This window comes from Balaenoptera acutorostrata, chromosome 1, assembly GCF_949987535.1.
Source record: "Balaenoptera acutorostrata chromosome 1, mBalAcu1.1, whole genome shotgun sequence".
NCBI lineage: Eukaryota > Metazoa > Chordata > Mammalia > Artiodactyla > Balaenopteridae > Balaenoptera > Balaenoptera acutorostrata.
Genome location: NC_080064.1, coordinates 133,983,517 through 134,010,061, shown reverse-complemented (window position 1 = coordinate 134,010,061; position 26,545 = coordinate 133,983,517). Strand labels below are relative to the sequence as shown.

The 26,545-nt window shown below is 38.8% G+C and overlaps 2 protein-coding genes across 4 annotated transcripts in view; one reads left to right on the top strand and one right to left on the bottom strand.

The window, feature by feature from the left end:
- The window catches only part of LOC103001493 (ankyrin repeat domain-containing protein 45), a 151,247-nt gene that overhangs the window by 18,113 nt on the left and 106,589 nt on the right, over positions 1 to 26,545 (top strand). For all 3 annotated transcript variants that reach the window (XM_007165340.2, XM_057527703.1, XM_057527701.1), the window contains exons 4-5: positions 13,683 to 13,777; positions 15,572 to 15,710. In XM_007165340.2, the coding sequence (XP_007165402.2) occupies positions 13,683 to 13,777; positions 15,572 to 15,710 (234 nt within the window). The remainder of the gene's footprint in view (positions 1 to 13,682; positions 13,778 to 15,571; positions 15,711 to 26,545) is intronic.
- On the bottom strand, positions 2,459 to 3,938 carry TEX50 (testis expressed 50). Its single transcript, XM_007165338.3, has 2 exons — positions 3,615 to 3,938; positions 2,459 to 2,692 (listed from the first exon to the last, which is right to left on the bottom strand). The coding sequence occupies exons 1-2, from the start codon at positions 3,936 to 3,938 to the stop codon at positions 2,459 to 2,461; spliced, it is 558 nt and encodes a 185-aa protein (XP_007165400.1).

The following is a 26,545-nucleotide window of genomic DNA, read 5'->3' as shown; positions in this document are numbered from 1 at the left end:
ATTGATCCCTTCATGAATAGTTATTGTAGGTGAAATTCACATTATATAATTTAAAATCCATTTTTGAAGAATGACCCATGGTACTTAAAAAACACAATCCAGGAACAAATTTTGCTATAACTTTTCTGAAAGTCTGGGGCTTACGGTGTTGAGTTTCATTGGTTTTGTTACCAAATGCAAGTCCATGTGCCTGACATTCAGTGAGGCCAAACAATACCAAAACGTTGGAGTTTGGAGCAGAGAAAGGTTTATTGCAGGGCCATGCAAGGAGATGGGTGGCTTATACCTTAAAAACCCCGAACTCCCTGAAAGCTTTCAGCAAAACCCTTTTATAGGAAAGGTGAGGGAGGGTCATGGTTAGTTGTTGCAAACGTCTTGGTGTCAGATTCTTTGTTCTTGAGGTCAGGTCATGGTCAGGTCACGATGTTCCTGTAAACCTCCACCAAAATAAATGTTATTCTTTGTTCTGACAAGAAAGGGCAAGGTCCCAAGGCTCTGCTTTCGTCCTCTGAGGTCCAGGCCTGGCCAAGAGGAGGGGTCCCTGCACAGGCCGGTTACCCTGCCGGGGAGCGTTTGTCCAGCACCCAGCCTGGGTCCTCCTGCCAGTGCCCAGCCCCGGCTGAGGAGGCAGATCTCAGCTGGTGGCACCCTCAGGGCCAGACCCTGCCCAGCCATCATCACTGAGGAAGCCAGGCTCCCAGGACCCAGCTGGCCCTCTGACTCCTCAGGCCACCCAAACAGTGGCCAGGACCCATGGAGACAGCCACCGCCCTTTGGTCGAGGAGGTGGGGATGGGGGAGAGGTTCGCTGCTGCTTCAAGGCCTGGACCTGGCCAGTGGGCGGCCGTGGAGAGGGCTCTAGAGCTCTGCGGGACACAGCCCTCAGCCTGTCCCTGGGCCCCGCAGCTCACCCGCCAGGCCCAAAGCCAGAAGGCCTGGAGGGCCCGGGGGAGAAGGACGCGATCCGCCTCTCACTGCACTCTCTGCCATGAGGACCACTGTGAGGCTGACTGTTGGCAGAGCGGGACCTCTAAGCGCCAAGCCAACGGTCATGCTAAAGGCTGCGTGCCCACCCCACTTTCCATCTCCCTAATGTCCGTCTGTTTAGTTTGGGTCCTTACAGTCTTAGGGGAATTACACCTACCATTTCCTAGTGATGAAGATAAGAAGACTATAATACTATAAACTAGTCTTCTGTTTCCAGATCAATGATGGGATTGCAAGAATTGGCGCTTCATGGTAATGTAGCTGTGAAATGTCAAAACACAAACTACTCAACATAAAATGTAACGTTTGTTTAATTCAGACTGAACAAGAGTATAAACCACTTCCATTTCTTGCTCTAATGATGAGAGGTTTACGGCGCTGAGGACTCCCTACCCCAGAGACTCCTCTATACTACTGAAAATTTGACTATTAGAGATAAATTTCATTGGGTCTTCAAGGTTTGTAGACTTTTGAAGTGTTCAAGGGTCCTCCATTAATAGAGATACATATCAGTGTTCTCTTAGAGGGAGTTAGTTGACAGTTCAGAACTCTGAAGGTACGGAGCAGACATTCATGGAAATGTGGGAGTAGGGTTGTGGTTAGGGAAGAGTGGAAGTGAGGAGGGGAGTGGAAAGTGGAACCATAAACAAACTTTTAATAATCCACAATAACCCAAGGCAGGCACTGTTCTCTTCTGTTATTTATAAAGACTGTAGCATTATCTATTACTGTACAAAGGATTGTTTTTTTAAAAGTTTTTTTCCCCTTATATTGATGGGAGGTATATTATAGATCTGGCATATTTTTCTGGGATTCTTCAACATGTTGTTAAGAAAATCTGTCCTAGTCTCAGACCAGTCTCTCAGTTTTTGTTTGGAAAATATGGAAACCATACTTTAAAAAATTGAGGTGACTGATCAACGAAAGTGTGGAATATTTTAAAAAACTGAGGCATCTTATCAACAAAAGTTTGAAATTAAAAAAGTGTTGATACTTAATTCCTCATTTATTTTACTGAAAATGGAAACATTTATACTTTAAAAAATTAATCTGTTCCTTAGTATTTCCATACCATTTTAACAATATGAGATGGGAAATTAAACGTCTCAGTGTGGCCATAAAATTTGCGCAGGAAACCAAGAAAAATCACAAATATTATTTAAGTCAGAGATTTACTGAAACACTAAATGAAGATTCTGTTCTACAGATTGCTTAATGATTAGTAATGTAACGCATTAAAAAGAACAAAACACTTAAACATGAAGCAGTGATGGTATACAGTCTTTCCCCAGCACTTTTAGTGAGTATGGAGCCGTTTTAGCTGAATAGAAATAACTGTTCAATCCAGACTTTGTTGGAAAGTTTCAGTAAAGAATGTGGCAAAAAATTTACAAAGCATCCCAAAGAACCATTTTTGTCCTTACATGAGTTCTTACAATAGATTTCTTGTGTAGTCTCCATAATGGACTGAGCTATATTTGCATATGAATATATCTTGTATTCTCTGGCTCCTTTTCCTTCACTCTCTTCCCCTTTAGTTTTTGGTGCTTGACTTTCTTAGCCAGAGGATGATGGGACACCTGATTCAGGTACTTGGTGATCATTGATGTTGTGGCCACCAGTCTGCAGAGTATTTGGTCAGCGTCATAGATGGACTGGCTTTCTAGATCATTAACAGCTGTATCTAAGGAGGCTTGTTTCTTCAGCTAAAAGGAGAAAAAAAATATTAGAGATTTTTTTATTACTGTAGTTCAAATTAAATTTGTTTTCTGGATATATACACTTAAACTCCAAATACCACATGTTACTTATTTATACAAAGAAAAAGTTACTGTAGATGAAAGGTATAAATGCAGAAGAAATGCTCTTTTGTATATGCCCTTGTGTAAAGTTATAGCAATCATTATCACCATCGGCAAACATTTAATAAGTACTTTCTGTGATTAGAGCATTCTGCTGGGAGAAATTATTTGAATATCAGTAAAATATTTTCCTTTACTAAACAGCCTTAAGGTATAATGTGATAAAATCATAGTCATTTTGTAAATATCTAATTGTTGTGAAGGTCAATGAGCTTTTAAGATTGCCTCAAAATATGGTGTCACTGGCAAAGTGGGAAATTAGTCTAAGAGTGCTATTTTCCAGAAAGTTATACTAAAATTAGAAATTAGTTTACAGTCCATTAAAAAAATACGTGCCGACTTTTGTATACTTAGCTTTTTTGGATAGATCGGGAAGGGATCTAACAAGATGTCGTTCCATATCCTTAATTTTATGGATCAGGCAGCTGAGAAAGATACAATCAATGACTTTCCTAAGGGCCCAGACAGATACCTTCACTTCCTATGCATTCTATTCATTGTAGCTCACTACTTTCTTGGTGTGTTTTGTAACTTGAAATAATCTATCTAAAATTAATAGGTTATTTTAAGGACCTTCTAATTGAGCACACCTTTGCTGAACACCCGACATATGCAAGAAACTGCTACATGCTGGGGATGAATGGTGGAAATTGGGGAGGTTATGAAGAAGAATAAGACATGGTTCTTTCTCTCAAAGAAGATGATAATCTTATCTTTTAAACTCTTTGATATTCTATAACTATTACTATTTGCATCACTAATTCACCTTTTTTTGGTGTTTCTTCCATTTCACCCACAGGTAATGAGCCGATAAAACAGACAGGATTAAAAAGAGAGCTTGTACTGAAATGTAAATAAGATGTAAACAACTCTGAAATATATCCATACTAGCAAAATTGCAGCATAGTTTGTCCAGAGGGTAAGGTAGACAGTGAGATGGAGAAAGCTTAACTTTCAAATAATGCGTTTCTTCTGGAAAAATCTCCCATCCAACCTTTGTCCAGGTAGTACCATCACAAATGCAGAAGCTCTCCCTGAAGAAGCAGATAAACAACAGAGGAAAAATCAGGGATAGTCCTTGAGAAGGCATCTTTCTCTCTCAAATGGAAAAAGCATTTATAGTCAAAAATTGGTTAGAGACAGAGCAGAAATGCCCTGAGTACTAGTTAATATGGTGCTCCAGTCAAAGCACTGAAGATACTTTTCCTAGTCAGCAAAATATACACTGATGATCACTGTAACATCATCAGTCATAGTGATTCAGGGATAAATTCAGTGATGTCATAAAGAACCACACTGGACTGAGAAGGTGTTGCCTAGCCAATCACCTTGGATTTCTTAGGAACACTTTTTCTTGTCTTTTTCCAGAATAGTTTGAGCCTCTTCAGTTCTCTGAAAAATACTTTACTAATATTTTGCTAGCTAATAAATTTAAATTGTAATTATATTAATAGAATTTCATGGAAACAACTTACCTATATCCTTTCCAACCCTTTTTTTTTTTACATCTTTATTGGACTATAATTGCTTTACAATGGTGTGTTAGTTTCTGCTGTATAACAAAGTGAGTCAGCTATATGTATACATATATCCTCCCAAATCCCCTCCCTCTGCGTCTCTCTCCCACTCTCCCTATCCCACCCCTCTAGGAGGTCACAGAGCACGGAGCTGATCTCCCTGTGCTATGCGGCTGCTTCCCACTAGCTATCTATTTTATATTTGGTAGTGTATATATGTCCATGCCACTCTCTCACTTCGTCCCAGCTTACCTTTCCCCTCCCAGTGTCCTAAAGTTCATTCTCTACGTCTGTGTCTTTATTCCTGTCCTGCCCCTAGGTTCTTCAGCACCATTTTTTTTTAAGATTCCATATATATGTGTTAGCATATGGTATTTGTTTTTCTCTTTCTGACTTACTTCACTCTGTATGATGGACTCTAGGTCCATCCACCTCACTACAAATAACTGAATTTCATTTCTTTTTGTGGCTGAGCAAAATTCCGTTGTATATATGTGCCACATCTTCTTTATCCATTCATCTGTCGATGGACACTTAGGTTGCTTCCATGTCCTGGCTATTGTAAATAGCACTGCAATGAACATTGTGGTGCATGACTCTTTTTGAATTGTGATTTTCTCAGCGTATATGCCCAGTAGTGGGATTGCTTGGTCGTATGGTAGTTCTATTTTTAGTTTTTTAAGGAACCTCCATACTGTACTCCATAGTGGCTGTATCAATTTACATTCCCACCAACAGTGCAAGAGGGTTCCCTTTTCTCCACACCCTCTCCAGTATTTATTGTTTGTAGATTTTTTGATGATGGCCATTCTGACTGGTGTGAGGTGATACCTCATTGTAGTTTTGATTTGCATTTCTCTAATGATTACTGATGCTGAGCATCTTTTCATGTGTCTGTTAGCAATCTGTATATCTTCTTTGGAGAAATGTCTATTTAGGTTTTCTGCCCATTTTTGGATTGGGTTGTTTGTTTTTTTGATATTGAGCTGCATGAGTGCTTGTATATTTTGGAGATTAATCCTTTGTCAGTTGCTTCGTTTGCAAATATTTTCTTCCATTCTGAGGGTTGTCTTTTCGGCTTGTTTACGGTTTCCTTTGCTGTGCAAAAGCTTTGAAGTTTCGTTAGGTCCATTTGTTTATTTTTGTTTTTATTTCCGTTTCTCTAGGAGGTGTGTCAAAAAAGATCTGCTGTGATTTTTGTCATAGAGTGTTCTGCCTATGTTTTCTTCTAAGAGTTTTATAGTCTCTGGCCTTACATTTAGATCTTTAATCCATTTTGAGTTTATTTTTGTGTATGGTGTTAGGGAGTGCTCTAATTTCATTCCTTTACATGTAGCTGTCCAGTTTTCCCAGCACCACTTATTGAAGAGGCTGTCTTTTCTCCATTGTATATTCTTGCCTCCTTTATCAAGATAAGGTGACCACATGTGCGTAGGTTTATCTCTCGGCTTTCTATCCTGTTCCATTGATCTATATTTCTGTTTTTGTGCCAGTACTATACTGTCTTAATTACTGTAGCTTTGTAGTATAGTCTTAAGTCAGGGAGCCTGATTCCTCCAGCTCCATTTTTCTTTTTCTTTTAAATTAATTTATTTAATTTACTTATTTTTGGCTGTGTTGGGTCTTTGTTGCTATGTGCAGGCTTTCTCTAGTTGTGGCGAGCGGGGGCTACTCTTCGTTGCGGTGCACGGGCTTCTCATTGTGGTGGCTCCTCTTGTGGAGCACGGGCTCTAAGCGGGCGGGCTTCAGTAGTTGTGGCACATGGGCTTCAGTAGTTGTCTCACGTGGACTCAGTAGTTGTGGCTTGCGGACTCTAGAGCACAGGCTCAGTAGTTGTGGCACACGGGCTTAGTTGCTCTGCGGCATGTGGGATCTTCCCGGACCAGGGCTCGAACCCGTGTCCCCTGCATTGGCAGGTGGATTCTTAACCACTGCACCACCAGGGAAGCCCTGCTCCATTTTTCTTTATCAAGATTGCTTGGGCTATTTGGGATCTTTTGTGTTTCCTTTCAAATTGTGAAATTTTTTATACTAGTTGTGTGAAAAATGCCATTGGTAGTTTGATAGGGATTGCATTGAATCTGTAGATTGCTTTGGGTAGTATAGTCATTTTCACAATGTTGATTCTTCCAATCCAAGAACATGGTATATTTCTCCATCTGTTTGTATCATCTTTAATTTCTTTCATCAGTGTCTTATAGTTTTCTGCATACAGGTCTTTTGTCTCCTTGGGTAGGTTTATTCCTAGGTATTTTATTCTTTTTGTTGCAATGGTAAATGGAAGTGTTGCCTTAATTTCTCTTTCAGATTTTTCATTGTTAGTGTATAGGAATGCAAGAGATTTCTGTGCATTAATTTTGTATCCTGTTACTTTACCAAATTCATTGATTAGCTCTAGTAGTTTTCTGGTAACATCTTTAGGATTCTCTATGTATAGTATCATGTTATCTGCAAACAGTGACAGTTTTATTTCTTCTTTTCCGATTTGGATTCCTTTTATTTCTTTGTCTTTTCTGATTGCTATGGCTAAAAGTTCCAAAACTGTGTTGAATAATAGTGGTGAGAGTGGGCAACCTTGTCTTGTTCCTGGTCTTAGTGGAAATGGTTTCAGTTTTTCACCATTGAGAATGATGTTGGCTGTAGGTTTGTCATATATGGCCTTTATTATGTTTAGGTAAGTTTCGTCTATGCCTACTTTCTGGAGGGTTTTTATCATAAATGAGTGTTGAATTTTGTCGAAAGCTTTTTCTGCATCTATTGAGATGATCATATGGTTTTTCTCCTTCAATTTGTTAATATGGTGTATCACATTGATTGATTTGCATATGTTGAAGAATCCTTGCGTTCCTGGGATAAACCCCACTTGATCATGATGTATGATCCTTTTAATGTACTGTTGGATTCTGTTTGCTAGTATTTTGTTGAGGATTTTTGCATCTATGTTCATCAGTGATATTGGTCTGTAGTTTTCTTTCTTTGTAACATCTTTGTCTGGTTTTGGTATCAGGGTGATGGTGGCCTCGTAGAATGAGTTTAGGAGTGTTCCTCCCTCTGCAATATTTTGGAAGAGTTTGAGAAGGATAGGTGTTAGCTCTTCTCTTAATGTTTGATAGAATTCACCTGTGAAGCCATCTGGTCCTGGGCTTTTGTTTGTTGGAAGATATTTAATCACAGTTTCAATTTCATTACTTGTGATTGGTCTGTTTTTATTTTCTATTTCTTCCTGGTTTAGTTTTGGAAGGTTGTGCTTTTCTAAGAATTTGTCCACTTCTTCCAGATATGCATTTTATTGGCATATAGCTGCTTCTAGTAATCTCTCATGATCCTTTGTATTTCTGCAGTGTCAGTTGTTACTTCTTTCTTTTAAAATTTATTTATTTTATTTTATTTCTTTTATTTTTGGCTGCATTGGGTCTTCGTTGCTGCATGCGGGCTTTTCTCTGGTTGTGGTGAGCGGGGGCTACTCTTCGTTGTGGTGCATAGGCTTCTCATTGTGGTGGCTTCTCTTGTTGGGAGCACGGGCTCTAGGCGCGCAGGCTCAGTAGTTGTGGCTCTCGGGCTCTAGAGCGCAGGCTCTGTAGTTGCTCCACGGCATGTGGGATCTTCCCGGACCAGGGCTCGAACCCGTGTCTCCTGCATTGGCAGGGGGATTTTTAACCACTGTGCCACCAGGGAAGCCCCTGTTACTTCTTTTTCATTTCTAATTCTGTTGATTTGAGTCTTCTCCCCTTTTTTCTTGATGAGTCTGGCTACCAGTTTATCAATTTTGTTTATCTTCTCAAAGAACCAGCTTTTAGTTTTATTGATGTTTGCTATTGTGTCCTTCATTTATTTTTTTATTTATTTCTGATCTGATTTTTGTCATTGTTTTCCTTCTGCTAACTTTGGGTTTTTTTTGTCCTTCTTTCTCTAATTGCTTTAGGTTTAAGGTTAGGTTGTTTATTTGAGATTTTTCTTGTTTCTTGAGATAGGATTGTATTGCTATAAACTCCCCTCTTAGAACTGCCTTTGCTGTATCCCATAGGTTTTGGGTGGTCGTGTTTTCATTGTCATTTGTTTCTAGGTATTTTTTGATTTCCTCTTTGATTTCTTCAGTGATCTCTTGGTTATTTAGTAGTGTGTATTGGGGTGTCTGTGAACTTATTATGCTTTTAGGCAGCCTCTCAGCTAATGGGTGGGGTTGCTTTCCTGTCTTGCTAGTTGTTTGGCATGGGGTGTCCAGCAGTGGAGCTTGCTGGTCGCTGAGCGGAGCTGGGTCTTAGCATTGAGACGGAAATCTCTGGGAGAGCTCTTGCCGATTGATATTACGTGAGGCCGGGAGGTCTCTGGTGGCCCAATGTCCTGAACTCGGCTCTCCCACCTCAGAGGCTCAGGCCTGACACCTGGCTGGAGCACCAAGACCCTGTCAGCCACACAGCTCAGAAGAAAAGGTAGGGAAAAAAAGAAAGAAAAATAAAATAAAATAAAGTTATTAAAATAAAAAAATTAAAAAACTAATTAAAAAAAAGGAGAGCGACCAAACCAATAAACAAATCCACCAGTGATAACAAGTGCTGAAAACTATACTAAGATAAACATAAAAATCAGAAACTAGTCTGTTGCATACAGCAAACCCCAAGTCTACAGTTGCTCCCAAAGTTCACAGCCTCAATTTTGGGACGATTTGTTGTCTATTCAGGTATTCCAGAGATGCAGGGTACATCAAGTTGATTGTGGAGATTTAGTCCGCTGCTCCTGAGGCTGCTGGGAGACATTTCCCTTTCTCTTCTTTGTTCACATGGCTCCTGGGGTTCAGCTTTGGATTTGACCCTGCCTCTGCATGTAGGTCGCCTGAGGGCGTCTGTTCTTTGCCCAGACAAGAGGGAGTTAAAGGAGCAGCTGATTCGGGGGCTCTGGCTCACTCAGGCTGGGGGGAGGGAGGGGTACGGTAGTTATAATTCGAATGCGGGGTGAGCCTGTAGCAGAGGCTGGCGTGACGTTGCAACAGCCTGAGGTGCGCCGTGTGTTCTCCCGGGGAAGTTGTCCCTGATCCCAGGACCCTGGCAGTGGCGGGCTGCACAGGCTCCCGGGAGGGGAGGTGTGGAGAGTGACCTGTGCTTGCACAACGGATTCTTGGTGGCTGCAGTAGCATCCTTAGCATTTCATGCCTGTCTCAGGTGTCCGCGCTGATAGCCGCGGCTCGCACCTGTCTCTGGAGCTCGTTTAGGCAGTGCTCTGAATCCCCTCTCCTCGTATACCCTGAAACAATGGTCTCTTGCCTCTTAGGCAGGTCCAGACTTTTTCCTGGCCTCCCTCCCAGCTAGCTGTGGCGCACTAGCCCCCTTCAGGCTGTGTTCACAGAGCCAACCCCAGTCCTCTCCCTGGGATCTGACCTCCGAAGCCCGAGCCTCAACTCCCAACCCCCACCAGTCCCAGCCGGCAGGTGAGCAGACAAGCCTCTCAGGCTGGTGATTGCTAGTTGACAGCGATCCTTTGTGCAGGAATCTCTCCACTTTGCCCTCTGCACCCCTGTTGCTGCGCTGTCCTCTGTGGCTCCAAAGCTTACCACACACCCACCCCCCGTCTCCACCAGTGAAGGGGCTTCCTAGTGTGTGGAAACTTTTCCTTCTTCACAGCTCCCTCCCAGAGGTGCAGGTCCCGTCCCTATTCTTTTGTCTCTGTTCTTTCTTTTTTCTTTTGCCGTACCCAGGTACGTGGGGATTTTCTTGCCTTTTGGGAAGTCTGAGGTCTTCTGCCAGCATTCAGGAGGTGTTCTGTAGGAGCTGTTCCACTTCTAGATGTATTTCCGATGTATTTGTGGGGAGGAAGGTGATCTCCGCATCTTACTCCTCCTCCATCTTGAAGGTCCTCCCCAACCCTTTTGAAGTATGGTACTTTCACATCTACTTACAAAGTAGCTATAGCTGTATCATTTCATACAACCTAGCATCTGCTTCTGTTTTTTTTTTTCTGGAATGTCCTTCCCTTCAAATAGTCAAGCAAATACTGAGTCCCTCCCCCTTTCGACCTATGTCTTTTTGGTGGCAATGTGGTACTATCAGGTAGTGGGTGAGGGGTGGGGAATTTGGCGTGGTAAGTGAAAAAGAGATGGTGAGGTAGAATGGTATATGATAAGAAGGTGATACAGACTCTGCCTTTAAGGAACTTACAGTCTAGAGGTAGAAGCAAAAAACAGGATAACAAAAAATTACAAGACAGATTAAATTCAGAGCTAAATCAAATGATAATCACGTCACAGTTGATAGAACAATGAGATCTACCTGGGGGAATTAGGAGTTTCACAGAAGTGCATTTTAAAGTAAGCTTTGAAGAATGAGTAGAATTTTGGTGGGTGGCAATGCAGAGAGGGCATCTTAGGTTGAGGAAACATAATAAGCAAAGAAATTCTGTGTAAACCTTTAGACAACCATTTATAAATATTTATTGAGCACCTCCTGTGTGCTAAATACTGTTCTAGGAGCTGAGAATACATACACAACTAGGCATAAAACAATCTTTATGGAGTTTACTTTCTAGTAGGGAGACACAGAAAATAAAATTATCTAAATCTATGTATCTATGCAGTGTTACAGAGAGAAATAGAGTGGTAACGGGGTTATGAAGTTGCCAGCAAGTGAATGAGTGAGAGTGTGTTATTTTATAGAGGGCAATCAGGAGAGGCTTCTCTGTTAAGGTGATGCTCGAGCAGAGACCTGAGGAACTGAAGGAGTGAGCCCTGTTGACATCTGGGAGCAGGGGGAACAGGGAGTCAATAATGGACAGGGTCTCTGGATGAATGTTGCAAGGGATGAAGCTGGAAAGATAGTTTGTGGCTAGATAGATCTTGGAAGGCCTTGCATTTTATTCAGTAGTCAAGAGGGAGTCATTTACAGAGCTTTGGGGAGAGGAGTGACATAATAATAAACTTATTGAGGGCTTTACTGTGTGACAGGCACTGTGTCAAGACATCTGCATGCATTATCCTATAATACATTGTGTTTAATTCTTACAACAACCCTATGAGGATGGTACTATAATACTTCCATTTTCTAGATGGAGAAACTGAGGTTAGTGGGGTTAAGATATTACTATGGTCTGAAAGTTTGTGTCCCCCCCAAGTTCATATGTTGAAATCCTAATGCCCAATGTGATGGTATTAGGAAGTGGGGCCTTTGGCAGATGCTTAGGACATGAAGGTGGAGCCCTCATGAATGGGGTTAGTGTTCTTATAAAAGAGTCCCCACAGAGTTCCCTAGCCCCATCCACTATGTGAGGGCACAGTGAGAAGGTGCTGGCAATGAAGGAAGAGGGTTTTCACTAGACTGCAACCATGTTGACAGCTTGATCTTGGACTTCCCAGCCTCCAGAACTGTGAAAGATAAGTTTCTGTTGTTTATAAACTACGTAGTCTGTGGTATTTTGCAGACTGAATGCAGTAAGACAGGTATGGTGGCATTAAGAGGATGCTTGCAGTAAGCTCCTTTCTCTACCAAGCCACCCAAAATACATATATGCTGTTAGTAAAATCAGTGTGCTTATTATATAAATGCAGTTCTATGACAAGTCCCTTAGTCCCCTCTTCCAGCTAATTCCTCTGCTAAACTTCATCCTGTATTGAAATTCTGGAGCCTCTACTGACTCCAGGTCACCCAGCTAGTGGAGCCAAAACCTAAACCTTGGATTCCAGTTTAGGGAATTAATTCTGCTTGCAACATGAATGGTGGGTTTGAAGCTGTGACTGACAAAACTATTCAGCTGCAAAAACGTGCTGTCTTTCATGAAAAAGGAAGGATGACTCAGGCTGGAGCTGAAGGCCAAGAGGATGGAGCCTTACACCACAGATGATTATCCCCAGGCTTTGATACCTAATAGAATTTGCCCTGTGGGATTTCAAAATTACTTGGGAGTGTGGTGACTCCTTTTTTCCTCTAATTTCTCACTTTTTGAATGGCATTATCTATAACTGTTGCTCTGTGCCTGTTCCACAACTGTATTTTGGGAGCAGAGAACTTTGTTTTCTAGTTTCACAGGTCTACAGATGGAGAGGAATTTTACCCCAGGATAGATGGATCATACTAATGTCTCATGCATACCTTGTTTAGATGATGAGATGAGACTTTTGAGCTGATGATATTTTAGATGAGCATTTGGACATGAGTTGATGTTGTAATGGGTTGAAACTTTTGGATGTTGGCGTGGGGTAAATGTATTTTGCATGTGGGATAGGTGTGAGTTTTGGGATTTCAGAGGGCCGACTGTGGTAGGCTGAAAAAAGTCTGCCAAAGATATCTAGGTCCTAATCCCTGGAACCTGTGAATGTTACCTCATATGGGATTTTGCAGATCCTTAAATGAAGGATCTTCCGATGGGGAGATTATCCTGGATTATCCAGGTGGGACCTAGACGTAATTACAAGTGTCCTTATTATAAGTGAGAGGCAGGAGATTTGACACAGAAGAGGAGAAGGTGATTTGATGATGGAACTAGACATTGGAGTGGTGTAGTTTGATTGAAGATGGAGGAAGGAGCTACAGCCAAGGGGTACTGGCTGCCACTAGAGGTTGAAAACAGCAGGAAAATAGATTCTCCCTTCAGAGCCCCCAGAAGGAATCTTCCCTGCCAACACAATCAGCTAAGCTGATTTCAGGCTTTTCGCCTCTAGAATTGTAAGAGGATAAACTATAAACTTGAGTTGCTTTAAGCCACCAAATTTATGGCAATTTGTTATAGCAGCCACAGGAAACGAATACATCAATTGTTAAATTAATTTGTGGCTAATCTACCATTTACTATATTCAGTTGTTCCGTCTAGGAATATGGTAAATCTTCCCATTTATTTGAGTCTTTTATTTCTCTCAAAGTGTTGTAATTTTGTTTAAACAGGTCTTGCAAATTTTGCGACGGGTGCTATAGAGAATGGAATTATTTTAAACACTTTTTTTTTTTTAAAGAGGGAAGCTATTTGAATTTATTTTGAAGGATAGAGAAGGGTAAAGCAAGTGACAGTTTTTCTCTTGGAAGTGTTTTTTGTTCCTTTCCCCAGAGTAGATATTTTGATAGACTATAGTCTCTGTGGTATCAGGTATCACATTTTATATTTATTTGCTCTTTAAAAGTTTTAGCGCAATTCTAGGAATACAGTGAGTGCCCCAAAGTGCTGTGCTAGTTGAATGTTATCCTTTTGAAGTTCCCCAAGGAAAACAACTGCAACAAATCTCCTATGCAGTCTTTGTAAAGCTCTGGAGATATAAATGTACATTACAAACATGTAATGTTTGTAATGCATATTTTTTGGTCTTTGTCTTATTATTATGCACTTTACTGTTCTGTTCTTTCAGATGCAAGGCTGGCGCTGAAAAAATATATTGCAAAGGTCTCTGCAATTGTTACGGATACAGCAAAGGGACCAGGGAAGCTTTTTAAGGAAGACAAGGTACTGCATTGTGATTATAGTTTGCTCTGAAGTCTTCTGAGATTTTTGCCTTGTATCTTTAATTTCTACACTAATGCACTAGAGGTAGGTAGCAGTCCTCACTGCTCTCTTCTCCCTCCCTTCCTTCACTTTTTCCTTTCTTAATAAACTGCTGTATAGGGGAGGGGCACAGGAACAGCATTAATAGTACTGGCAGTGTTCTTGTTCCTCTGTTGATTAGTGGGATCCACTGATACTCATTTCATTATTTTGCTTTAAAACTTAGATATATATCATGTATTTTTGTAAATATGTATATACACAGTACATATTTTTTAACATATCAAATTTAACATAATGGTGAAAAAAGATACACAGATGTAAAGATAGCTAATTGTAAAGCCAGCTTGCCACATTTACTATATACTAAGTACTGCATGTGAACTAGTTTATTGCTTTGGATGTACACTAAAAAAAAGATACACTCAAGGTGTTAGAAACGTGTTTGGGTTTTAAATTATTTCCTGCATTTCTGTACAGGAAGTTCTATGAATTTTCTGTGACTTATAATTCTGATGAAAAAGAATAGCTATTGCTAAACGTATAAGACATCATCAAGTCTGAGAACATGCTAAGTTACACATTTCACTTGTTTGTAAAACACTTTACAGAATCTCTTATGAAACAAAATATAGGCAGAATTCTATTAGAATAGCTATTGCAGCTATTAGATCTGCAAAACAATCTTTCTGGCATGGACAGTGCTTTGTCAAACTAGTTACTATAAAAGCCTTTTTAATTTCAGTTTTCAAATATTTGGTTATTTGAGCTAGAAAATATAGTAATGATTAGAATAAAATAAAAATAAAACATCTAAAGCAAACTTAATAGTTTTCTGTTTTCCCTTTGCAGTCTTATTACCGTGTGGTTCTAATAACAATTTTGTGTTAATCTCATCATGCTTTCCCTTCACTTATATAAACATATGTATGCACACATAGTTTTATAAGAGATTTTGCTTTTATACACATAGGATCATACTATACAAATTGTTCTTTAATTTTTTTTTCCTTTAAAGAATATATTATGGATATCTTTATAAATACACTTTATTCTATATACTTCTGTATATACTACTGCTTATTTAATAATATGGACAGGACATATAATACATTTATTCATGTCTCTTTATTATTACAAACCATAGAGTAATGAACATCTTAAATCAGATATCAGCAGTTTGCTGCTCATGTACAAAGAGATGGTTTTGCAGTGCAAACTGAGAGGTTTTCAGTGAGGTGGAGCTCTTTTTGCATTTCTTGCACTTTCTTCTCCTGTGAACCGCCTGAGAAGGAATAAAATATCCTCGGCATTGTCCGTTGAGTTGCATGCAGCTCATACCATCCACCCATTCTTTTCCAACCTTTGCAAACACTTTTCTTTATCACAGGGCTCATTGAAAATAAAGAATTAGGGAGAAGGTGTAGACTGGCCCAAGGCTTCATGACTCTAGATTATGAGTTTCTTTATACGCACATTCCACTAATGTTAGAGCTGCACTGTCAGATATAGTAGCCCCTAGCCATATGAGATTATTTAAATTAGAATTAATTAAAATTAAAAATTCAGTTCCTCAGCCACTTTTCTAGTGCTCACTGGCTATGTACGTCTAATGGTGACTGTATTGGACAATGCAGATACAGAACATTTCCATCATCACAGAAAGTTCTGTTGCACAGTGCTGGTTTAGAGATACTATAGAGTTTTATTTTTAAATAAACAAGTGGAAAGTAAATTCTTTGTTTCTGTCTCTAGAATACCATCCTCAGTGCATGCCGTATAAAAAATGAATGGCTGGAAACCCACTTAGAAGCTTCCATTAATGAGCTTTTTGAGCAGAAACAGCAATTGGAAGATATTGTGACTCCTATCTTCACAAAAATGGCTACACCACGTAAGTTTTGGATAAAAATGGTTTGAATGTCAGAAAAGGTGAAAATTAGGTTCAATGTTGTTATTTCTGAGATAATCTGATTTCAGCACTTTTCATTAAGTAGCCATTAACCTTGTTACAGGCACTAATCTGTAACTCAGTTTCATTGAGTTACAATATTAATAATAACTAAAAATAATGACAGAGTTATTTCTACAGAGAATGTCTAGTACTAATCTTATTACCATCATTAATCATTTAATTTTATGTAATTTACTATGGTTTTGACCAGTGATTTTCAACCAGGAAGACATGTCCTTCAAGGAGATAGAGCGGCAGAATTTGAAAAAAACATTTTCAGTAATGTAACTCTATAGTTTGAAAAACCTATTGTGGGAATACTGTCCTGTAAGTGGAGAAGGTGCACCGTCAGAACCTTGGTGGCAGGTGTACCTAAGATTTAAAAAATATCAGCTTTATTGAGATAGAATTCTCATACCATAAAATTCACCATTTAAAAAATGAAAAATTCAGTCGTTTTCAGTGTATTTTCAGAGTTATATAATCATCACCACTGTCTAATTTTAGAACATTTTACCAGCCCGAAGAGACACACCACATCTATTAGTAGTCACTGCCCATTCCTCCCTTCCACAAGTCCCTGGCAACTACTAATCTACTTTTTATCTCTATGGATTGCCTGTTCTGAACATTTCAGAGATAGATCATATAGTCTGTTGCCTTTTGGGTCTGGCTTCTTTTGCTTTGCGTAATGTTTTTAAGGTTCATCCGTGTTGTAGTATGTGTCAGTATTCCTTTTTATCGCTGAACAATAGTCCATTGTATGGATTCAAATTTATCCATTCATTAATTGATGGACACTTGAGTTTCTACTCATTTGACTATTATAAATAATGCTGCTATGAATTTTTGTGCACAAATTTTTGTGTGGCCACATGCTTTCATTTCTCTTGGGTATATATTTAGGAGTAGAATTGCTGGGGTCATATGGTACCTCTATTTCTGACCTTTTGAGGAATTGCCAAACTGTTTCCAAATTTCCATTCCCATAAGCAATAGATACGAGGATTCCAATTTCTCCACATTGTTATCAACATTTATTATTATCTTAAAAAATTTTTTTTTAGCTGTTCTAGTGGGTATGAAGTATCTTAATGTAGTTCTGATTTGCATTTCCTTGATTACTGGTGATGTTAAACATTTTTTCAAGTGCTTACTGGCCATTTGTATATTTTCTTTGGAGAAATGTCTCTGAATCTTTTGCCCATTTTTAAGTTGAGTTGTCTTCTTATTTTTTTAATTGAAGTATAGGTGATTTATAATATTATATTAGTTTCAGGTGTACAGCATAGTAATTCAATATTTTAATAGAATTTAAAGTTACTACAAAATAATGGGTACACGTCCCTGTGCTGTTCAATATATCCTTGTTGCTTATTTATTTTATGTGTAGTGGTTTATATCTCTTAATCCCCTACCCCTATCTTGCCCCTCCCGTCTTCTCTCTCCCACTGGTAACCACTAGTTTGTTCTCTGTATCTGTGGGTCTGTTTGTTTTGTTATATTCATTTGTTTTATAAAAAATTTTTTAGACTCCACATGTAAGTGATAACATAGAGTATTTGACTTTCTCTGACTTATTTCACTAAGCATAATACCCTCTAGGTCCATCCATGTTGTTGCAAATGGCAGAATTTCATTCTTTTTTATGGCTGAGTAAACATACATATATAAACACACACACACACACACACACATATACACACACACACACACGACACATCTTCTTTATCCATTCATCTCTTTGTTTTTTTTTATTTTTTTTGGTTTTTTTTTTTTGGCCACGCCAGTCAGCTTGTGGGATCTTAGTTCTGCAATCAGGGATTGAACCTGGGCCCCGGCAGTGAAAGCACCAAGTCCTAACCACTGGACCCTCAGGGAGTTCCATATCCATTTATCTCTTGAGGGACACTTAGGTTGCTTTTATGTCTTGGCTATTGTAAACTGATGCTGCTATGAAAATTGGGATGCATGTTTCTTTTTGAATTAATGTTTTCATTTTCTTCAGATATACACTCAGGAGTGGAATTGTTGGATCATATGGTAGTTCTATTTTTAGTTTTTTGAGGAATCTCCATACTGTTTCCACAGTGGCTGCACCAATTTACATTCCCACCAACAGTGCAAGAGGGTTCCCTTTTCACTATATCCTCGCCAACATTTGTTATTTGTGGACTTTTTGAAGATGGCCATTTTGACAGGTGTGGGGGGATAACTCATTGTGGTTTTGATTTGCATTTCTCTGATGATTAGTGATGTTGAGTGTCTATTTGTATGCCTGTTGACCATCTGTATGTCTTCTTTGGAAAAATATCTGAATTTTGAAAAATTCAGATCTTCTGCCCATTTTTTAATCGGACTTTTTGGTTTTTTGATACTGAGTTGTATGAGCTGTTTGTATATTTTGCATAAAAACCCCTTGTTGGTTGCATCATTTGCAGATATTCTGTAGGTTGTCTTTCCGTTTTGACGACGGTTTCCTTTGCTGTGCAAAAGCTTTTAAGTTTAATTAGGTCCCCTTTGTTTATCTTTGCTTTTGTTTCTTTTGCCTTTGGAGACAGATCCAAAAAATTATTGCTATGATTTATGCCAAAAAGTGTTCTGCCTATGCTGTGTTATAGGAGTTTGATCATTTCAGGTCTTACATTTAGATCTTTAATCCATTTTGAGTTTATTTTTATATATGGTGTGAGAAAATGTTCTAATTTCATTCTTTTACATGTAGCTGTCCAGTTGTCCCAGCACCACTTATTGAAGAGACCATCTTTTCTCCATTGTATAGTCTTGCCTCCTTTGTCATAGATTAATTGACCGTAAGTGTGTGTGTTTATTTCTGGGCTCTTTGTTCTGTTCCATTGATCTAATTATCTGTTTTTGTGCCAGCACCATGCTGTTTTGATTACTGTAGTTTTGTAGTATACTCTGAAGTCAGGGCATGTGATATGTCCAGCTTTGTTCTTTTTTCTCAAGATTGCATTGGCAAATTGGGGTCTTTTGCTGTTACATATAAATTTTAGTATGATTTGTTCTAGTTCTGTGGAAAATGCCATTGGTATTTTGAGAGAGATTGCATTAAGTCTGTAGATTGCTTTGTGTAGTGTGGACATTTTAACAATATTCTTCTAATCCAGGAACATGGGATGTCTTTCCATTTCCATTTATTATCTTCAAATTCTTTCATTCATGTTTTATAGTTTTCAGAGTATAGGTTTTTCACCTCTGAGGTTACAGTTATTCCTAGGTTTTTTTAATACGATTTTGAATAGGATTTAAAACAGGCTTGTTTTCTTGCTTTCTCTTTCTGATAGTTCATTATTAATGTATGGAAAAGCAACAGATTTTTGTATATTAATCTTGTATCCTGCAACTTTACTGAATTCATTTATTAGTTCTAATAGTTTTTTGGTGGAGAATTTAGGGTTTTCTATATAGAGTATCATGTCATATGCAAATAGTGACAGTTTTACTTCTTCCTTTCCAATTTAGATGCCGTTTGTTTCTTTTTCTTCTCTGACTGCTGTGGCTAGGACCTCCAAAACTGTGTTGAATAAAAGTGGCGTGAGTGGTCATCCTTGTCTTTTTCCTGATCTTAGAGGAAATGCTTTAAGCTTTTCACTGTTGAGTATGATGTTAGCTGTGGGTTTGTTGTAAACGACCTTTATTATGTTGAGATATGTTCCTCATTACCAACTTTGACGAGAGTTTTTATCATGAATGCATGTTGAATTTTATCAGGTGCTTTTTCTGTGTCTTTTGAGATGACCATGTGATTTTTATTCATGTTTTATGAATGTGGTAGATCACATTGATTGATTTGCAGATACTGAACCATCCTTGCATCTCTGGGATAAGTCCCACTTGATCATGGTATATGATCCTTTTAATGTATTTTTGAATTGGGTTTGCTAAAATTTTGTTGAGAATTTTTGCATCTATAGTCATCAGAGTTATTGGCCTGTAATTTTCTCTTTTTGTAGTGTCTTTGACTCATTTTTTTTTGCTTTTTAAAAAAATTTTAATAGATATTTATTGGAGTATAATTGCTTCACAATACTGTGTTAGTTTCTTTTGTACACCAAAGTGAATCAGCCATATGCATACATATGTCCCCATATCCCCACCCTCTTGAGCCTCCCTACCATCCTCCCTATCCCACCCTTCTAGGTTATCGCAAAGCACCAAGCCGATCTCCCTGTGCTATACTGCTGCTTCCCACTAGCTAACTGTTTTACATTTGGTAATGTATATATGTCGATGCTACTCTCACTTCGCCCCAGCTTCCCCCTCCCACCCCGTGTCCTCAAGTCTGTTCTCTACATCTACCTCTTTATTTCTGCCCTGCAACTAGGTTCATCAGTATCATTTTTTTTTTTAGGTTCCATATATATGTGTTAGCATGCAGTATTTGTTTTTCTCTTTCTTACTTCACTCTGTATGCCAGACTGTAGGTCCATCCACCTCACTACAAATAACTCAACTTCATTTCTTTTTATGGCTGAGTAATATTTCATTGTATATATGTGCCACCTCTTCTTTATCCATTCATCTTTTGATGGACATTTAGGTTGGTTCCATGTCCTGGCTATTGTAAATAGTGCTGCAGTGAACATTGTGGTACTTGTCTCTTTTTGAAGTATGGTTTTCTCAGGGTATATGCCCAGTAGTGGGATTGCTGGGTCATATGGTAGTTCTATTTTTAGTTTTTTAAGGACCTCCATACTGTCTTCCATAGTGGTTGTATCAATTTACATTCCCACCAACAGTGCAAGAGGGTTCTGTTTCACCACAGTCTTTCCAGCATTTATTGTTTCTACATTTTTTGATAGTGGCCATTCTGACCAGTGTGAGGTGATACCTCATTATAGTTTTGATTTGCATTTCTCTAATGATTAGTGATGTTGAGTATCTTTTCATGTGCCTCTTGGCCATCTGTATGTCTTCCTTGGTGAAATGTCTATTTAGGTCTTCTGCCCATTTTTTAATTGGATTGTTTGCTTTTTTGATATTGAGCTCCATGAGCTGTTTGTATGTTTTTGAGATTAATCCTTTGTCTGATTTGCAGTATTTTCTCCCATTCTGAGGGTTGTCTTTTTGTCTTGTTTATGGTTTCCTTTACTGTGCAAAAGCTTTGAAGTTTAATTAAATACCGTTTGTTTATTTTTGTTTTTATTTCCGTTGCTCTAGGAGGTGGGTCAAAAAAGATCTTGCTGTGGTTTACGTCAAAGAATGTTTTTCTTATGTTTTCCTCTAAGAGTTTTATAGTGTCTGGTCTTACATTCAGGTCTTTAATCCATTTGAAGTTTATTTTTGTGTATGGTGTTAGAGAGTGTTCTAATTTCATTCTTTTACATGTAACTGTCCAGTTTTCGCAGCACCACTTATTGAAGAGGCTGTCTTTTCTCCACTGTATGTTCTTGCCTCCTTTGTCGTAAATTAGGTGCCCATATGTGCGTGGGTTTATCTCTGGGCATTCTATCCTGTACCATTGATCTATACTGTTTTTGTGCCAGTACCATACTGTCTTGATTACTGTAGCTTTGTGGTATAGTTTGAAGTGGGTGAGCCTGATTCCTCCAACTGCATTTTTCTTTCTCAAGATTGCTTTGGCTATTTGGGGTTTTTTGTGTTTCCATATGAGTTGTAAAGTTTTTTGTTCTAATTCTGTGAAGAATGCCATTGGTAGTTTGATAGGGATTGCATTGATACCGTAGATTGCTTTGGGTAGTATAGTCATTTTCACAATATTGATTCTTCCAATCCAAGAACATGGTATATTTTTCCATCTGTTTTTGTCATCTTTGATTTCTTTCATCAGTGTTTTATAGTTTTCTGAGTACAGGTCTTTTGCCTCCTAGGGCAGGTTGATTCCTAGGTATTTTATTCTTTTTGTTGCGATGGTAAGTGGGATTGTTTCCTTAATTTCTCTTTCTGATTTTATGTTGTTGATGTATAGGAATGCCAGAGATTTCTGTGCATTAATTTTGTATCCTACAACCTTACCAAATTCATTTATTAGTTCTAGTAGTTTTCTGGTGACATCTTTAGGATTTTCTGGTATAGTATCATGTCATCTGCAAACAGTGACAGTTTTACTCCTTCTTTTCCAATTTGGATTCCTTTTATTTCTTTGTCTTCTCTGATTGCCATGGCTAGGACTTCCAAAACTATGTTGAATAATAGTGGCAAGAGTGGACATCCTTGTCTTGTTCCTGATCTTAGTGGAAATGCTTTCAGTTCTTCACCATTGAGGATGATGCTTGCTGTGGGTTTGTTGTATATGGCCTTTATTATGTTGAGGTAGTTTCCCTCTATGCCCATTTTCTGGAGAGTTTTTATCATAAATGGGTGTTGAATTTTGTCAAAAGCTTTTTCTGCATCTATTGAGGTGATCATATGGTTTTTATTCCTTAATTTGTTAATATGGTGTATCGCATTGATTGATTTGCGTATATTGAAGAATCCTCGCATCCCTGGGATAAATCTCACTTGATCATGGTGTATGATCCTTTTAATGTGTTGTTGGATTCTGTTTGCTAGTATTTTGTTCTGGATTTTTGCATCTATGTTCATCAGTGATATTGGTCTACAATTTTCTTTTTTTGTGATATTTTTTCTGGTTTAGGTATCAGGGTGATGGTGGCTTTGTAGAATGAATTTGAGAGTATTTCTCCCTCTGCAATTTTTTGGAAGAGTTTGAGAAGGATGGGTGTTAGTGCTTCTCTAAATGTTTGATAGAATTCACCTGTGAAGCCATCTGGTCCTGGAGTTTTGTTGGTTGGAAGATTTTTAATTATAGTTTCAATTTCATTACTTGTGATAGGTCTGTTTATATTTTCTAATTCTTCCTAGTTCAGTCTTGGAAAATTGTACCTTTCCAAGAATTTGTCCATTTCTTCGTGGTTGTCCACTTGATTGGCATATAGTTGTTTGTAGTAGTCTCCTATAATCCTTTGTATTTCTGCGGTGTCATTTGTGAGTTCTCCTTTTTCATTTGTAATTTTATTGATTTGAGTCCTCTCCCTCTTTTTCTTGAGGAGTCTGGCTAATGGTTTATCAATATTGTTTATCTTCTCAAAGAACCAGCTTTTAGTTTTATTGATCTTTGCTATTGTTTTCTTTGTTTCTGTTTCATTTATTTCTGCTCTGATCTTTATGATTTCTTTCCTTCTATTGACTTTGGGTTTTCCTCGTTCTTCTTTCTCTACTTGTTTTAAGTGTAGGGTTAGATTGTTTATTTGAGATTTTTCTTGTTTCTTGAGGTAGACTTGTATTGCTATAAACTTCATTCTTAGAACTGCTTTTGCTGCATCCCATAGGTTTTGGATCGTCATGTTTTCGTTGTAATTTGTCTGTAGGTATTTTTTGATTTCCTTTTTGATTTCTTCAGTGATCTCTTGGTTATTTAGTAACGTATTGTTTAGCCTCCATGTGTTTGTGTTTTTTATGTTTTTTCCCTGTAATTGATTTCTAATCTCATAACGTTGTGGTCAGAAAAGATGCTTGATATGATTTGAATTTTCTTAAATTTACTGAGGCTTGATTTGTGACCCAAGATGTGATCTATCCTGGAGAATGTTCCGTGCGCACTTGAGAAGAAAGTGTAATCTGCTGTTTTTGGATGGAATGTCCTGTAAGTATCAATTAAATCTATCTGGTCTGTTGTGTCATTTAAAACTTGTGTTTCCTTATTAATTTTCTGTTTGGATGGTCTGTCCATTGGTGTAAGTGAGGTGTTAAAGTCCCCCACTATTATTGTGTTACTGTCGATTTCCTCTTTTATAGCTGTTAGCAGTTGCCTTATGTACTGAGGTGCTTGTGTGTTGGGTGCATAAATATTTATAATTGTTAACTCTTCTTCTTGGATTGATCCTTTGATCAGTATGTGGTGTCCCTCCTTATCTCTTGTAACAGTCTTTATTTTAAAGTCTATTTTGTCTGATACGAGTATTGCTACTCCAGCTTTCTTTTGATTTCCATTTGCATGGAATATCTTTTTCCATCTCTTCACTTTCAGTCTGTGTGTGTCCCTAGGTCTGAAGTGGGTCTCTTGTAGACAGCATATATATGGGTCTTGTTTTTGTATCCATTCAGCCAGTCTGTGTCTTTTGGTTGGGACATTTAATCCATTTACATTCAAGGTTATTATCGATATGTATGTTCTGATTACCATTTTCTTAATTGTTTGGGGTTTGTTTTTGTGGGTCATTTTGTTCTCTTGTGTTCCCACCTAGAGAAGTTTCTTTAGCATTTGTTGTAAGGCTGGTTTGGTGGTGCTGAATTCTCTTAGCTTTTGCTTGTCTGAAAAGCTTTTGATTTCTCTGTTGAATCTCAATTAGATCCTTGCTGGGTAGAGTAATGTTGGTTGTAGGTTTTTCTGTTTCATCACTTTAAGTATATCCTGCCACTCCCTTCTGGCCTGCAGAGTTTCTGCTGAAAAATCAGCTGATAACCTTACGGGGATTACTTTGTATGTTATTTTTTGTTTTTCTCTTGCTGCTTTTAATATTTTTTCTTTGAATTTAATTTTTGTTAGTTTGAGTAATATGTGTCTTGGTGTGTTTTTCTTAGGGTTTATCCTGTATGGGACTCTCTGCACTTCCTGGACTTGGGTGACTATTTCCTTTCCCATGTTTGGGAAGTTTTCACCTATAATCTTTTCAGATATTTTCTCAGACCCTTTCTTTTTCTCTTCATCTTCTGGGACCCCTATAATTCAAACGTTGGTGCGTTTAGTGTTGTCCCAGAGATCTCTGAGATTGTCTTCAATTCTTTTCATTCTTTTTTCTTTATTCTGCTCCTTGGCAGTTATTTGCACCATTTTGTTTTCCAGCTCACTTATTAGTTCTTCTGCCTCAGTTATTGTGTCATTGATTCTGTCTAGTGTATTTTTCATTTCAGTTATTTGTTTGTTCTTTAGTTCTTCTAGATCTTTGTTAAACATTTTTTTATTTTCTCAATCCATGCCTCCATTCTATTTCTGAGATTCTGGATCATCTTTACTATCATTACAATGAATTCTCTTTCAGGTAGATTGCCTATTTCCTCTTCATTTGTTTAGTTTTGTAGGTTTTTACCTTGTTCCTTCATCTGTGACATATTTTTTTGCTGTCTCATTTTTTTCTCTTTTTTTAATGCGTGGGATTGTGTTCCTGTCTTGGTGATTGTTTGGCCTGAGGCTTTCAGCACTGGAATTTGTAGGCTGTTGAGTAGAGGTGGGTCTTGGTGCTGAGATGAGGACCTCCGTGAGACCTCACTCCAATGAATATTCCCTGGGGACTGAGGTTCTCTGTTAGTCCAGTGGTTCGGACTCGGAGCTCCCACTGCAGGAGCTTCGGCCTGACCCCCGGCTCGTGAACCAAGATACTGCAAGCCACATGGGGTTGCAAAAAAAAAAAAAGAGAACCATAACAAAGTAAAAAATAGCATTAAACTAGTAAACTAACAGATATATGAGAAAGAATATAAAAATAAAAATGTAGATAAATAAACAACCAGAATTTACAACTGTACCACAATAGTGAAGAAGAGGAGGGAAAAAAAAAAGAAAAAAGAAAAAAGGTGGGGGGAGGCCTTAGCTGTGGAGAGCGGGGCCTAAGCAAGGGCAAGGTTTGGGTGGTGGGCATGGCCTATACTCAGGATCCACAGGGCTGGAAAAGGCCCTGGGGGCTGTGGGGGGCAGGGCTTAGCCTCAACACAAAAAGAAGGGGCTCAGGCTTGCCCACCACCCCTGGTCTCAGAGGGTGGGGGACCTCACCTGGGAGTCCAGGAGGCTTCCTGGGCTCGAATAGGTGGGGCAAATGCCCTCTGCTCCTCTCCCACTCCTCTCAGAGGACCCCTCCTGCCTGCCTCTCCTGATCTCCCTGGTGTCCCCCCCTATGCCCCCAGTACCAATGCAGCCATGGGGAAGGGGAGCCTTGGAGGGCAGGAGACCACCCTGGGAGCTCAGCAGGCTCCCTGGGCCCAAGTGGGTGGGGCAGTTGCCCTCCGCTGCTTTCCCACTCCTCCTGGAAGGCTCTTCCCGCCTGCCTCTTCTGATCTCCCGGCCTCAAGGGTGCTGATCCTGTCTGGCCTCCACTTCTCTTCCCCGCTCAGTCCCACCATTTCACTTGGGGGTTCCTCCCGTCTCCTTGGGCATCAGGGTTTCCCACCAGCGGCTGGCAGGTGCCCTAGTTGTGGGGAGACACTAACTTGGAGTCTTCCCACACCTCCATCCTGACTCATTTTGGTACTAGGGTAGTGGTGGCCTCATAGAATGCATTTGGGAGTGTTCTCCCATCTTAAAAATTTTTCAGAATAGTTTGAGAAGGTTAGGTATTAACTCTTCATTGTATGTTTGGTACAATTCTTCTGTGAAGCCATTCAGTCATGTCTTTTGCTTTCTGGAAGTTTTTAAAATTGGAGTTTCCATTTCACAGGTAGTGATTGGTCTGTTCAGATTGTCTATTTCTTCTTGATTTAGTCTTTGAAAGTTGTATTTTTCTAGAAATTTGACCATTTCTTCTAGGTTGTTCAATTTGTTGGCATGTAACTGTTCGTAATATTCTCTTATGATTTTTTTGTATCTCTGTGATAGCAGTTGTTATTTCTCCTCTTTCATTTCTTATTTTGTTTATTTGGGTCTTCTCTCTTTTTTTTCCTTGATGAGCCTGGCTAAAGGTTTATCAATTTTATTTACCTTTTCAAAAAAACAGTTCTTGGTTTCATTGATCTTTTCTATTGTTTTTTGGTCTCTATTATATTTGTTTTCACTCTGATACTTATTTTTTTCTTTCCAT